Source organism: Solea solea, chromosome 1, assembly GCF_958295425.1.
Source record: "Solea solea chromosome 1, fSolSol10.1, whole genome shotgun sequence".
Lineage (NCBI taxonomy): Eukaryota > Metazoa > Chordata > Actinopteri > Pleuronectiformes > Soleidae > Solea > Solea solea.
In genome coordinates this window covers 3,684,350-3,699,210 of record NC_081134.1, presented here as the reverse complement: position 1 = coordinate 3,699,210, position 14,861 = coordinate 3,684,350, and the positions used below count along the sequence as shown (strand labels likewise).

General features: G+C 43.3%; 1 protein-coding gene across 2 annotated transcripts in view; it reads right to left on the bottom strand.

Moving 5' to 3' along the window:
• Nucleotides 1–363: 363 nt before the first annotated feature.
• Nucleotides 364–14,861, bottom strand: part of cadm3 (cell adhesion molecule 3) — a 104,255-nt gene continuing 89,757 nt past the window's right edge. Inside the window, exons 8-12 of one of the 2 annotated variants that reach the window (XM_058629769.1) lie at nt 11,227–11,399; nt 10,413–10,832; nt 9,463–9,483; nt 7,656–7,781; nt 364–4,928 (exon numbers count right to left, since the gene is read on the bottom strand). In XM_058629769.1, coding sequence (XP_058485752.1) covers nt 4,810–4,928; nt 7,656–7,781; nt 9,463–9,483; nt 10,413–10,832; nt 11,227–11,399 — 859 coding nt within the window. In that variant the 3' untranslated portion in view covers nt 364–4,809. The remainder of the gene's footprint in view (nt 4,929–7,655; nt 7,782–9,462; nt 9,484–10,412; nt 10,833–11,226; nt 11,400–14,861) is intronic. The other variant, XM_058629779.1, reaches the window with a different exon arrangement.

Below are 14,861 nucleotides of genomic sequence, written 5' to 3'. Positions count from 1 at the left end.
GGTTTGTCATTTTATAACCAAGTGACCTTTTGTTATTGCTTTAAACATTGTTATTGTGTTGCACTGCCCTCTGTTGGACACACCCTCTAACAACAAAGTAAAAAAAACCAAACCCATAGCCTTTTTAGGGACCTGTTGATTATTTATACTGTAATAAAACAGCTGTGTACTGTATTTGTGAGCTGATCGTGTCATAAAAATAAAGTCTTTCTTCATATATCAAATGATTAATCACAGAATACTAAGGATTTTAGACATACTGATGTTTGTATGTCACATTTTCTTGTCTGTACAGCAAGAAAATGTAGTTTTCTTTGATCAGATTTAGTTTTATTCCCGAAGAAGAAACAGCAACAATCCAGGTGGAATTAACCCAAATGCATGTTTATTGAAGTCAACAACAAAACTGGTATTTTAACAAAAAAAGAAGAAGGGGGGAACAAAAATAAAAGGTTTGTGAACAGAACAGCCAACAGAGGCAGAACCACCACAGCGAGCGATTGGCTCTTGCCTCGATGACATCACTGGCGTATCATACAAATGAACATACATGACAGCACTATTCTCATGTGTGATATGGACATTGATTCAAAAGGAAGACTTGTCATCCAAAAATAATAACAACAACAATGCGCAGAAACAAAGACATTGTTTTTCAGTCGCCAAAATCATAACATTTGTTTTAATTCATAGAACACACGTATAAGAGTGTCTCCGGAGTCTGTTTGGGTCAATTATTACACACTCATACACAAACACACATATGTACAAATACACCATGCCTGCTGTGCATATCTGGGTATGTGTGTGAATGTGCATGTTCCCAAAGTGTGTATGTGTGTGTGTGTATGTTTAAGGGTGAAAGAGAATCCAGTCAAGGCAGCGCTATCTATATACATGAAATTATATGGAAATAAAAAGGTTGTTGAAACAATAAAATATGCAAACAACTAAAAAAAAAAAAAGAATTCTAACCTTCAAGTTCTGGAAAGGAACTAATAATAATAATAATAATAATAATAATAATAATAAAAAAGAAGAATCAACTGAACTGAAAAGCCACACATTTAAGACTATGCACACCTTTTACAAAACATTTTAAAAATGATTTGTACTGCAAAAAAAAAAGAAAAGAAAAGAAAGAAAACGATGAGTGGCAGCAAGTGTGCGACTGCCAGACAGAGGAGTTGGCGATAGTTGAGCGGCGGGTCAGGAAAAGCTCAGTCTGAAAGGAGAAGGACAAGAGAAGCTGCTGTCTGCTGCCATCTAGTGACAGCTCGTCTTTACTGCACCACGGACACGCGGAAACTACACTGAAGAGATGGAGCCAAATTCACCCAGTGCCATTGTCGCTGTGTGATGTTTGAATGTTGCAGTGGTAAGGGAGAGAATGTTGCTTCCTATGTCACTGGTCGCCTCAGTTTCGTGCTGCGGAGGCACAGGTGGGTTTAAATGGTGTTTTTAACGCACGGACACTGGACTTTACCAGGGACTGAGTGGAAGTATAGAACCAACGCTTTGGCCCCCAAAACATCTGAGATGGTTCAGGACCAAACACCCGTCTCCTCACGTTATAAACCCAACAGTTTATGTGTTTCTGATCCACTTTGTTGCCAGAGCTTGTCTCTTTACTGCAGCACAGCTTAAAATATCCTTCATCGAGGGACATCATTGTCGTCTTTAACACTACTGACGCCTGGTGGACTGGAGCAGAACAGCTTGTTGTGGTCGTTCCGCACGTTTTGCATAATCTTTCCCTGGTCTTTCACCAACAGTGGAAAACAGGAACCATTTATTCCCGGTACTTTAAGTTCCGGCAGCTTAATGTTTGCAGATCAGAGAACAGCAGGAGGTGGTGGGGTCCTCAGGTGGGCAGACCTTTGCTCCTGTCTCAAGAGAGAGAATCTTGTCGTCACCCCTCATCCCCGACGCTATCTACATTTCCAAAAAACGGTTCTCATGCAAGCTACATGCTAGCACATTAACTAAGACGACGGACAGGACAATAAATTACAGGCAAATACAGGTCCATTAGTTTTTGAGAAGACACTACACTTGTTGAGTATGAGGCAGGTACTGTATAATCCGTTCTCCATTCACAGAGCACAATTCGCCCGGGTTATAAATACAAAACTGACGGAGTTGCTTCAAAGTGGACCGTGAGCTGTGTGAGACAAAAAGCCCGTCCTCTGGTCTGCAGACATGATTACTTTCAACAGTAAACACAGCATCATATGAGCATTATAAAATATTCTCCAGGTTTTCCTGGTGCACGTCCGAACACAATTCAAACCTGGTTTGAGCCAAGTTTACCTTTAATGTCAACCAAAGAGCTCGAGGAGGAAAGAAAAACTCAACAGCAGCGGCGGCGGCGGCGACGGCTGACCCTGCTTCACTTCATTTAGTAGCTTATAGACACACGAGCCGGGCTGCTTGCTTTAAACGCAGCCAGCTGCTGAAGGTCGCGACGGACGGACGGACAACAATCATAATGATGATGATGAGGGGAAAGGTACGAAAAATCACAAATCCCTGAACATTCCCAAAATAAGAAAGAGATGCACATAACTGTCTTTACAGGTTAGACGGACAACAGCAAACAGATCTCTCTCCTTAGACAGTTAGTCAGCAGAAGTCGGCAAACGTCTACTGTACGTCAACACTGGACTCCAGGATGAGAGAGAAAGCAGCAAAGAGAATCAGACGCCGATGAGAGATCGACACAAGGGTGGAGGTGGATCAGGACAAAGAGTGGGTGAGTCATTAAAGAATAAAAAAGAAAGGGAGGAGGAGGGGAATGAGGGGAGAGCAGAGGACATTTAAGGAGCTAAAGGACTTTCTTCAGTGTTGGTGCGGCACAGACTCCAGCTCGGCATCGTGCCCGCTGAGTCAAAGCTTGGGAACTTGAACAGTCTGGAGCCCAGAGCCTTTTAGTTAGATTGCAATCAATTTCCACAACAGGGCCAAGTCTGCCAGGACTGTGGCGAACTCCCAGCCTTAATAAAACACTCATTCATTAATGGGAACCTTTTGCGAAAGCTGGCAAACTATTCCTGCTGCAGAAACACTCGCACACAGAGGACACACAAAGGAACAATCACAGAAAAAGGATCTTGGTTGTTTTTTTTGTGTTGTTGTTGGTGTTGTTGTTATTTTGGGCAGGAAGTTTGTCATAATGCATGTAGGCAGTTGTGTTTGGCCTTGTAGTGGAAAAGCAAGCAATCGTTTCCTCCTCCCTCAGGCAGCGGCTGAGTGCCAGCTTCTTTGAGGAAGTCATGATGTCACAGCTCAGTGAGTCCAGCGTCTGCTCTCAGGAGAAAACAGGCGGACGCGAGGGGGTACGATCAGCCCGAGCCGAGGAGGGAACGCTCCACCAAACAGGACGACGACGCCTTTTGGTTTTGCTACAGTTTAGTTTTCGGGGAGAGGGGGAAACACAACAAGTGGGGGACAAAACGGCGTCACGCGGGGCAAACAAACCCAAACAGCATTGAAACCATAAAAACCTCAAAAATCACACTCCTGGGCTGACAAACTGATAAATACTGTAAACTGTTAATACTGACATTAACACACTAAGAGAGCAAATAAGTCTCTCATAAGTCCCCTGAAAAAAAGAAAGAAAAAAAAGGAATAAAAGAACAGAAGGGGGGGGGAGAAGAAAACATTCCTCATACAAATATTTGCAGATAAGGTTAGTTTTTGTTGTTATTTTTATACATTTTTTTCCCCAGATACTGATATTTTTAACTCAGCATTTCCACGCATGTAATAAAAACAGGCAGGCTTTTTGTTTTTTTTCTTCTTTTTTTTATGTGTGTTTTGTTTTTTATATGTATATATGTATATACGTTACTGTAACGCAGTAACACACTGCATGAGATAGAGAGCGGGAGACAGAAGAATGAGAGACAGAGGGAGAGTCTATTTACAGCACACCAAACATCTTCTGTCAAGGAGAGAGAATGCTATATAATTCTATATATACACACATATATATATATAGAATTATATGTATATATGTATACTGAAGACCCTTTGCTCTGCAGCGCGAGGCAGGAATGCTGTGGTTTTTTGCAAGAGTATTGCATGTGGGCGTGTCAGCTGACGTTTGACTGCTGTGTGTGTGTGTGTGAGAGAGAGATGGAGATTGTTTGATTCTCAGCCGCGAGGATGTTTACAGAGAGAGATTACTGCCTTGTTAGATGGAGAGAATGAGGAGAATAAGAAGAATAAAAAAAAAGAATTGTGAGGGGGGGGGCAGAGCTGGTTTGGTTAAATTGTTAAGGAGACGTGGTGGCGGTCGGGATGCCGGAATGTGAGTTACAATTTCGCTTGTTTCCGAGGATCTGACAGTTAGAAATACAATGCTTAGAGTAAAATTGTGTCATAATTCAGACATGTTAGTAGGAAGCTCACACGTTTTTTGTTTTTTTTTGTTATTCTGAGCGTCTACGAGCAACAATCCTGTGAAAACTGGCATGTGTGTGTGTGTGTTTGTGTGTGTGCATGCGTGTGTGTGTGTGTGTGTGTGTCCCTTCAGTTTCTCTGTATGTCAGTGCAACATCTCACGTCCCTGTATCAATGCAAAGAGGGTAGTACCAGTTGAAGCTCAAACTCATCACAGTTCCTCGCCCTCCCATCATCCCCACCAACGAAGTGAAGAACTGAAGCGTCGTGAAAACAAAATGGAGATTGTTTCTTTTTCTTTCTTTTTTTTTCCCTTCACTCCTAACCTTCCCTCTAACACACGTCCGCCAACTTTTCCTCCTCCCGTCGCTTCTTTCCGTCCAGTGCTTCATCCTCCGACTAGATGAAGTACTCCTTCTTGTCCTCCGCTCCGGAGTTGCCTCCCTCTGCGTTGATGATGGCCGTGTCGGCATCCGGGGCGTCGTCCGAGCCCTTGGCTTCGTGGGTCAGATACGTCCCTGTGGAAGGAGACACACACACACAGAGATGGGAGAAGGAATGGAGGGAAGGGTAGAAAAGGGAGGAAGAGGAGGAGAAATAAATTTGCAGACACAGTAAAAGTTAGGACTCTGTGAGTCATTCTTTTTGCTGTTACGTGCCCACCAGTGACACTTGGTCATTTGGTCCGAGGCTTAGAACTGCAACGCTAATTCTGCACTTTTTAGACCCACCAGTAGGGGGACGGGTTTCCCGACTCAGGGGAAACTGAGGTTGGGAAGCACAATTTGTATTATTCTAGTAATACAAAGCTATGTAAATGCGAAGCAAACCTTTAATTTCATAGTGTTTTTTTAAAAGTACATTCTTGACCATGGAAAATCAAATGTCACAGAGTGTACACTCAGGTGTCATCGTGTAACTCAGGTGCTGAACCTGGAGGTTGTTTATGGCTGTTGGCAACAGTCCAGCACTGTAACAACAACAACACGGGCTGTCAGTGAACACCGGAGCAGAATCTGTCACCGCATCGACTGGGTAGAGGTCAGAGTCATCAATCGGGACTCGATGACTTTGAACAGTCAAGGGACGTCCAAGGAGACAATTTACATCTGATGCCGGAGAGAGCGTCTTCAAAGCGCAGACAAGGTTTGCAATCTTTCCACTACATTTGACAAATGTGACCACCTGTTGGGACGTGACAGCCCACACTTGGTCAACCATCCATTTACAGAGGAAGACTGATTAAAATAAGCCATACACCTTTCATTTGCTTCATTATCGGTCTATTTTACATTACACGAGGGCACATTGTGACTTTGTAAATGAGAACTATTTCCATTTACTCTCATATAACTCAATAAAAATAAAAACAATTATTATTTTTTTACATTCCTCCCAGCTGCTCACTCTCATCCACCATTACTCCCTCCCACCTCTGCACACCTGTGCCAAAAACAACCACAGGGAGTCGCTAGTGCAGCAACATCTCTCACAGAAAGTGGCACCTGTGAACACAACTGTGCTCAATATTCCAGCGCAGCTGGAGGCACGGCAGCTGGGGATTAAATCTGGCTCACTTTGGTGCTGTTGTAGGTAGAGGCGAGCATGTATACGTGTACCGCACCGCCTGAGGGCCACGCTGTCTCTTTATTTTATTACCATTTAAATTTCCCCAAGCTGCCCGAGCTCAAACATTCAAATTAGCTTTGTTCTTGTTTGAGTTTCCTTCACTGATTGACTGACATTCATTTATTTAGTTAATTTTCAATAAATAAATAAGCTTATTTACACCCACGCCTCACAGGTTTCAGTTCAAAATGATATATAATTATAATAATATAAAGGTAAGTGGTGGTAGAAGATGGATGGATACAGAAATGAATTAAATGAAGTCATATAACGCCCCTGGTGAGTCATCAGAGAGTAAGAAAACCTAATGAATTCAAATACTGGCTTCACAAACCCCAACAATGGCCACAAACTCTGTTCATGTTTTGCTGTTTTTACTTCTCCCCATGGAGTGGGAGTGAAGTATGGTTTTAAGTGGCTCTGTGTGTCTGTCTGTTAGTTTGTGTTTCCGCACTTGCCAATATGACCAACAGAGGCCAACGTGGGTGAAGTCTGCCATCTCTGATTGCCCTGTCGCGCTGGCAACCACCCACTAAAGCCGACAGACATGCTGGTTTGGTTACTTTTCTCAAGAAGAGGGAACCAGAATCCTCACTTAAACGCTGCATTACAGTTACACACCTGAAGAATTCCCTGCTCACTAGCTTTAATATCATGTTTATTTTACCTGCTACGATTGCGACGCCTCTGGAGCGTTCTCTGGGGAAGAATGAGTGCATGTTTATCAGACGTTGGGTTACTGCAGGGTTGGAATGTTGTCACCTCCGGCTTCCATAGCATGCGGGGGTTTATTATAGGTGTCAGATACATTCAGTCTGTCAGGTTGTGCGATAAATCTCTGTGCGACTGAACTCTGACGGCTTGAAACTTTGTACTGTTGCTGATGGTTTTTTTTTTTCCTGCCACCATGGCAGCGTAAACACAACGAGTCTGGAGATCTGGTCGGTTTGCAGACACTGTATTCTTTGTATTGCATGTTATAATATTTTGGTAGCAGAAAGCCTGCCCTAATGTTGCTCTAAGATAGTATGTTTAAAAACCAGATCTGTATGTATCGTTGAATAAATAGTGGGTTCGTTGACTCAGTGTTTTTGGTTACAATCCACACGTCTTTCTTTTGGAAAATTGAATTTGTGTTGGTGTGCCGCGTCCCATACCTAAAAAAACAAAACAGAAACCCTCTCCCCATAGCTTGCAAAAGGTGAATTTCTGAAGGTGAGTGAAAAGAAAAAAAGAGCAGACCTGATGAGCAAGAAGGCAATTACGTTTCAACCACATCACTTTTAAACCCATATTGGAAACGTCTGCTGAAATTTTATTTACGTCAGGAAATCTAATCTCACTGGAGCTTGTGTGCAAATGCATTAAAAGGCAATGAATAAACATCCACTTCATTCATTTTCGCGTTCTCCTTTGAGAGTTAAATATGTGAAGCCTGTGCTTAGAATTCATATTTAGGTGTGAGTGCATTTGCATTTCGCTTGCCCCTGCACTTACACACACAGGTTTGTTGTTTTTTTGTTTATTTTTATTTTCTTTATAAAACGTGCGTATCGTATTTACGCACAAATGTGTTTGTGCGAATGTGTTCACGTGTGCGTGGACAGGTGAATGACCTTTGTGTCTGATGAGGTATCTGCCGAGGACGATGAGGAGGCAGAGCAGGATGAACACGATGACGGCCACCACACCTCCGATCACGGCGTGGTCCACCCCCGAAGAGGTCAACATGGCTGTGGGGTCTTTGAGAGGAGAGGAGAGGAGAGGAGAGGAGGGGAGAGGAGAGGAGAGGAGAGGAGAGGAGACGAGAGGAGAGGAGAGGAGAGCGAAGTCAGAACGGATGACAAAGAGACAGACCAAACAGTGAGATTTAAGGGGAGGGGGGACAGAGATTGAGAGCGGAGAGGGAAGTAGGAGTGGTGGAGGAATATTGGGGGAAACAGGAGACAGATGATGAAAGGCAGCAAGGATAGAGAAAGAAGGAGAGAGAGAGAGAGAGAGAAATAATAGGGATTGTGACATGAAAGAGGCAGAAGGAAAAGAAAAGAAAAGAAAAGAACAGGGGAGCAGAAAAACACTTGTCAGTATATATCAGGCACCAGAAGACAAAGACAAGGATATGAAAAAAAAGCCAGGCGAAAGAATAGAGGCCACCGTGTCACCCTCCACCCATTAAAAATGATTTGTGACTAACATGCAGCAGGATTTTAGACTCCCTGAAAATAAAATGTCCATCTACTCAATATGTTTTATTATACATGATATAATGATAATCTTACCATCAGTATCCTTTAAACTGGTGTAAAACTTATATATATTAAACTTCAGATTTCATAATATGAAAGTTTCCTCATCTCCAAAGAGCTGACATGTTTTTGTCACCCGACAGATTTCAGACCCTCTGGCTTCTTGCCCCTCGGAGAGGAAAAGCAATCTATGCAGAGATAATTTGACACATCATTCTTTTCTCTCTTTTCTTTTCACCTGACTTTTCAGAACCGATCAAACGCCGAAACGTCATTTTGTCATTTCACGCTCGGCGGATGTTTTTTTTGAAAGGTCAAACCGGCGAAGAGGGCGAGGGTTTTCACCAGTCAGAGGGAGAAACGGCCATTTTACGCCCATGGCGACAAACCAGAGATGTAAACAAAACTGAAATTGCGGTAAAGTAATGAAACGGGCGCCAAACAATGTGCTAAAAAGTCACATTTCAGCCAGTTAGAGAAGTGAAAGGGGGGCATGACAACAACCAACCAGAGGCCAGCCGCATACGGAGACGGGGAGAAGAGGGAGGTGATGGAGGTGGGGAGGAGGGAGACTCTCACCACACACACACACACACACAGAGTGGGAACACACACACCAGCTGGCCGGTGTGGAGGTGAGTGGGGCATGCTGACGAGGCGAGACTAAGAATGAGCCCATAAATCCTCCTGTCAGCATCAAAGGGTAGCAGAGACAAGACCCAAGAACACCTCCACGCCTGAGCCCCTCCCCCCCCCTCCGAGTCCACACACACACACACACGCACAGAAACACACAGTGGAAGTAAAACACTGTGTAAATGACTTGTACCACTTAAGGGGTCACGCTAGTATATGTGTGCGTCTTGGTGAGATAGATAGTGGGGTGTGGTGCAAATCCTGAGGCGTAAAAGTGTGTCACGTGTGTGTGTGTGTGTGTGTGAGACAGAGGGATATTGTTTTGAGCATAAATCAGCAACAACAAAGCATGACGTGGACAGGTTTATGAAATATTCATCCCTTCGCTCTGAAGTTCAGAGGGTCCGCAGACTCTTTTTTTCCTACGGTGAGAGACAGACACACCTACAGACGGACACACAAACAGACAGACAGACGGGTGGAGGAAACTTTTGGATGACAGAAACTCAGAACGACTGGTGATTGGTTGGAAAAGTTGTACCTGCAATGTTGTCTGCGGCCTCTTCTCAAGTGGAAAAGTAGATGGATGGATGAATTGACAGATGAATTGATGGATGGATGGAGTGTGTGTAGGGTGTGAGGAGGTTAGGGGTTATTTACGTTAGGAAGGAGGAAAACAAGAAAAAAAAAAGATCAAACAGCTGAGAAAAAGCCACACAAATACCTTCTTGTCTTTCATTGTGTGTTTGACGATTGAATCGTGTTATTCTGACTAAAAGCAGACATTTCAAATCCAAACAAAGGCTGAATTTGTTCCTACAGCAATACCAGAAGAAGCTGGTACAGAAGAAAGACGACAAACCATGGTGAAATGCATCCAGCCGGTGCATTTTTTGGATTATTTGGACTATATTGAAGATAATAGATGGTTTGAAAGACATTTAAAATTCACTCATAATACCAACTAGCAACCAGCTAAATCTATAACATCATAGGCCAACTGGAAAAAGCCTCATTCTAACACTAGAGCTTGTAAACTAGGATAAAGACAGTCGTTCAATTAAATGAAATAACTGTGCACAGACATTAATCGAGTGACTATGTTCCAGTCGTTACTGTTGTATATTTTTTTAAAATTTTAAACCCTCATACAAACAAACATGCTCCCAATTCGTATCAAGGCTGAAAATGGCGTTGTGTTGGAAACAGGAAGTCACATTGCTGATAAAAAACAAAGCGGACGGAGGTGAGATGAGCATGTTCACGCAGGTCAGACGTTCCAACCAATGACGATCAGAGCTGACGCTGATAAAAACTGGCACGCACCGCGGACTCATTTGACCCGGGAGTGAATTCAGATTAAACATATTCCCACTGGTCAACAAACAATTTAAACTCAGAATAAAACAGAGTTTTTTTTGTAACCCGAGGGAATAAGGTTTATAAGCTTTTCACCAGTCTTGTGTTTGTGTGTGACAGAGATGGTTTTACCTGTGAAAGTGTACACTCCATTCAGCTGGACGGACACTGGGGGGGTAAGGGATGAGGAGGAGGGACTGGAGGGGGACGGTGCGATGCTTGCAGAGGAGAGAGGAGGGGTAGTCGGGGAGGAGGAAGGGGAGAATGGCAGGTCGGGGAAGAGAGCGTTGGAGAGGGTGGTGGCGGAGGAGGAGGAATCAAAGATGGTGGTCGACACGTTGGCTTCAGAGGGGGTGGGAGAAGTGGGAGAGTCGGGGGAGGAAGGGGTGGAGTGTGTGGGCTCAGAGGTGGAGATGGAGCTGGAGGAGGTGGGAGAGAAAGATGAAGATGATGGAGTGTCAGTGGAGGAAAACGTGGAGGAAAACGTGGAGGAAAACGTGGAGGAAAACGTGGAGGAAAACGTGGCGTCCACAGCGATTGGGTCCACGGGGTCTTGGGAGGCGGAGAGGGCAAGCAAAGCGCAAAAAAAACCACGGCCATGGATCGAACGAACGGGACACAAAGAAGCGAAGGAGAAACAAGCGCAAAAATGAGCGAAGGCAGTCGGTGATGTAGGTAAGCAGTGGCGGTGATGGTGGCACGGTAGGAGGAGGAAAAAAGAACAAAAAAAAACAGGAGGAAAGAAACAAAAGTAAATCAGAAGAGAGAAAAAAAAAGATGGAAGAAGTACAAGCAATGCAAACAACAAACGACAGAAGAAAAAGATGAAAAAGAACGTGATGAAGAAACGGAAGAGTAGACTTCTCCACCCTTTCAAACACATCCTTCCCTTTCTCCATCTCTCCTCCGCCACACATTCACTTTCCTTCCCTCCTTTTCTCGTTACCTTGCACCAGGAGCGTGTACTCTCCCTGGCTGCTGCCGATGCCGTTGTCCGCATGACAAAGGTAGACGCCATTATCTGATTTGTTGAGCATCTCGAAGCGCAGGTAAGCGCCGTCGGCTTTGGCCAGAGGGGGGAGCTCGCCGTCCTTCTTCTTCCATATGTAGGTGTTGGGCCTGAGAAAAGAGGAAGAGAGGGAAACACACACAGAATCAGAGTCCTGCAAAAACACTAGTGTGTAAGTGAGAAAAGGGATGATGAAGAAAATGACTGAAGCAAGTAACAGTAATTACAATGTCATCGGAACTGAGGACAAACCTCAGTGTGTTGACTGATTAATCACTCTTCAAAAACAAAAACCTGTGACCTCACCACAGCAGTTTAGCTGAGCCGCACTTGAACAGGAAAACTGTTCAAGTGCAGGAAGTACAAACACTTTTAAGGCCAGTGTTTAAACATCTCGTCGGATGGTTCCGAGCGGGCAAAGCCGACAACGTGTTTAAGCCATCGCTGCAGGGCAAAACTCTCAAACTGAGGGAAACGCTAAAGATCTGCTCCCACGACACCTGCTACTGAGCAAACACTGTGGACTTGCTGTAAAGCCCCAAGTTTTAGAAACCTATCCATCCACTCACTGTCGGCACCTCTGAGGATCTCTGAGGGTCACAGGAGGAGCTGGAGCCCGGCTGACTGCGGTCTACCAGGGCTACATCCATACTGCTAGGTTTTCATTTGAAAAGGAACTTCTTGTTGTTCGAGGGGTTCGGATTAAATATCTTGTTAGTATGACCTGTATACTTCCGCACTTTACTTTTATTATGTCTCCCTTTTTTAAATCTCTAAAATCTCCTTTAAGTTCCCTTTATTTTTCATATTCTGTTGTGAGTTTTATCTGAAATTCTTTTGTCTCCGACACAATTTGTACTGTTTTTGCGACTATCTTGACCAGGACTCCTTGGAAGAAGAGATTTTGTATCTTTAAATAAAATAAAAATGGTATAACTGGCCATAATGTAGCCTATCCAGCTCTTTTGGATTTTCGAGTTCAAATCTGTGACAAATCTTCCTAACGTTACTTTAGTGTCACAGTTCCAAGCAAGGGTGCGCTCCATTTGCTTACCCAGCTGTCCAAGTTGTTGATGGGAATGATAAACACACACTTATACTTATTTAATGGCCACAAATGGCCAGTTTTTCTCCCCATGTCATGTCTGGGGCTCCGTAGGAACGTTAATGTCCATCTATACTAACACACATGAAAACATAGACCGTGTGACGATTCAGGTACACAAGAAACAACACAAAAGAATGGATTTCAGTGAGGCTGCAGTAATCCACATTTGTTTGTTTGCTGTGAGGCACCAGTGCTAACCACTGCACACGATCTTGTGGAGCATGTAAACACTGAATACTCATCCAAAGAAACATATTTTAAAACAAATGTCTCCTGACCGTGTTTATCGACATCATCTGTTACCTGCAGTAAAACGCGGCGGCGTTGGTGTTTTGTGTTCCATTGCCTGCGAGTGCTACTTAATAAGCAATTAACTGAACAATTAACTTCACATTCACAGGCCATAACCGGTATAATGTTATTAAACATGATGCTCAAAAAGTCAATCTCTGTTATAAAACAGGTAGTTTGAGTGCAGACCCTGCTGATGATTCCCATCATGCTTCCTGGGGTTTTTTTTTAAAGTAAAAGGTTTCAAGTAGCACACATGCATCAGTAACCACTTCACAAAAGTCACCCTTCATGGCAATTACAGGCTCTTAGGCGCGTCATGACTCCCCCCTTACTCTCACAGCTATAATTCTTAACTAGAAAATGTGACATTTTGATCGTGCCTGCTTCTTGGTGCAGGACTTGAGCTAATAATGGAGTGTCAGTGGAGTAACATTTGGCTGGATTGAACCTTTAAAACTTAGAGTGAGATTGTATAAGCCCCTCCCCCTCCCCGATCCCCCCCCTCCCCTTTCCAAACACCTGTTTCTAACTGTCCAAAACTGGTGAAAAACAGAGAAAGCAACGTGTTTTAAAGATGTCGTATTTCAGGAACGGTTGATGACAGAGGTTAAATTTTAAGCGTCAGGAGGCTTTCAGGAGCTCCCACGTTTAAATTTGTGAAAAACGGGTGCGAATTGACAGAGAAATGACAGTTTAAATATCACCCTCGTCTTCATTTTTAAAAAGCTGAGTTTTAACATGGGAGTGAATGGGAGCTTAGACCAGAACTCTCTGCGCTTTTAGGTGATTTTAAGAATAATTATGAAAATGAAAACAATACACATGGTTAAACAACAACCATAGCAACGTTTTTATGTAAAAATTGTCAGTGTAGGTCGGACATTTTTATGATTATTTTCATGGACCTCAGCTAGAGTTTACCGCTCTAATGGCGCAATACACACTCATTATAAAATCTGAAAAGGTCCAAAAAGAGTACAAAACAAACAATGATTGTGTTAGCAAGTTGCAACCACGTCTCTGCGTTAAAATATGACGACACAAAAGTGGCTGGGCTGAGATTGTTTTTCTGACTGTTTCCCACTCATGTGTATGTGGAAATTCTTTGCAGTTTTTTGTCGCCATGGTTACTCGAAACGCTTAGAAAAGTGCACAGCGCGCCATTCCCGATCAAACTGCGCGTTCTGTTACAGGAAGCGTGGGGTTTCTGTCAAAGCTGCGGGACGAGTTTGGCAGCTTTGTTCTCATTGCTCTGCACAGACACTCTAACAAGGTAAAAATGAGCTTAGTTTTGTGTTTGTGCGACGTTACTAATGTAAAATGTGTTTAGTTAGAAGTGTGAGTCATCCATCACATCCCACACACACTGTGATACCTGTCATTGAATCAGTATTGTTGCAGCTAAAGAAAATGTTGTTTTATATATATATATATATATATAAATATATTTTTTTTTTATTTTTTTAATCAAATCCCTGAAAAGAACAACAATACATGTGTGCAGCTCTCATTATCTCCTGACTTCCCTACCCAGGCGCTGTCTGTGGCACTCAGTGCCAAGGTCACTGCTTCCTCCTGTTTATTGTGCCCTGTGGTTGTTAAATCTGTCGAGCTCCGAGTTTGAGGTGTTAAGATGTTTTCATGCACAGGAAAAAAAAAAACTCCAGCTCCAATTGCGTTGAGCTAAAACACCAATCTCTGGCTCTCTGAACTCAAATGTGCCGCCGCTGTAACAAACTTGTCAAAAACGGTTTGGAAAACTTACTAGTTGTTCACCGCTCTCTCGATTACAAGTCAGCGCATCATACAAATGAGTTCAATGCTGTTATTTTTCAAAAAAAAGGAACCAATTGGTATAATGATTCCACACTTTCTTTAAGAACATTAATTTTCATTTAGTCGGCTCTCACCAGCATCATTTCCAGACACAACAGGCCGTTACCCTCATGAGTGCAATGATGTGGCTCACTGATGTGTTTTTATTAGTTTTTGGACAACACTGACGCTCCATGGCACAGAGGAATAAACCCCATCATGATTTGGCTGCAGAGGCGACACAAGTTAGCACGTTTGGTTCACTGTTGGGTTTCTTCTTCCTTTTTTTCCAAGGGCTTTGGTGTCAGAACAGAAAGAACAGGACGCGATTGGCTCTGACAGATTATAAATTATT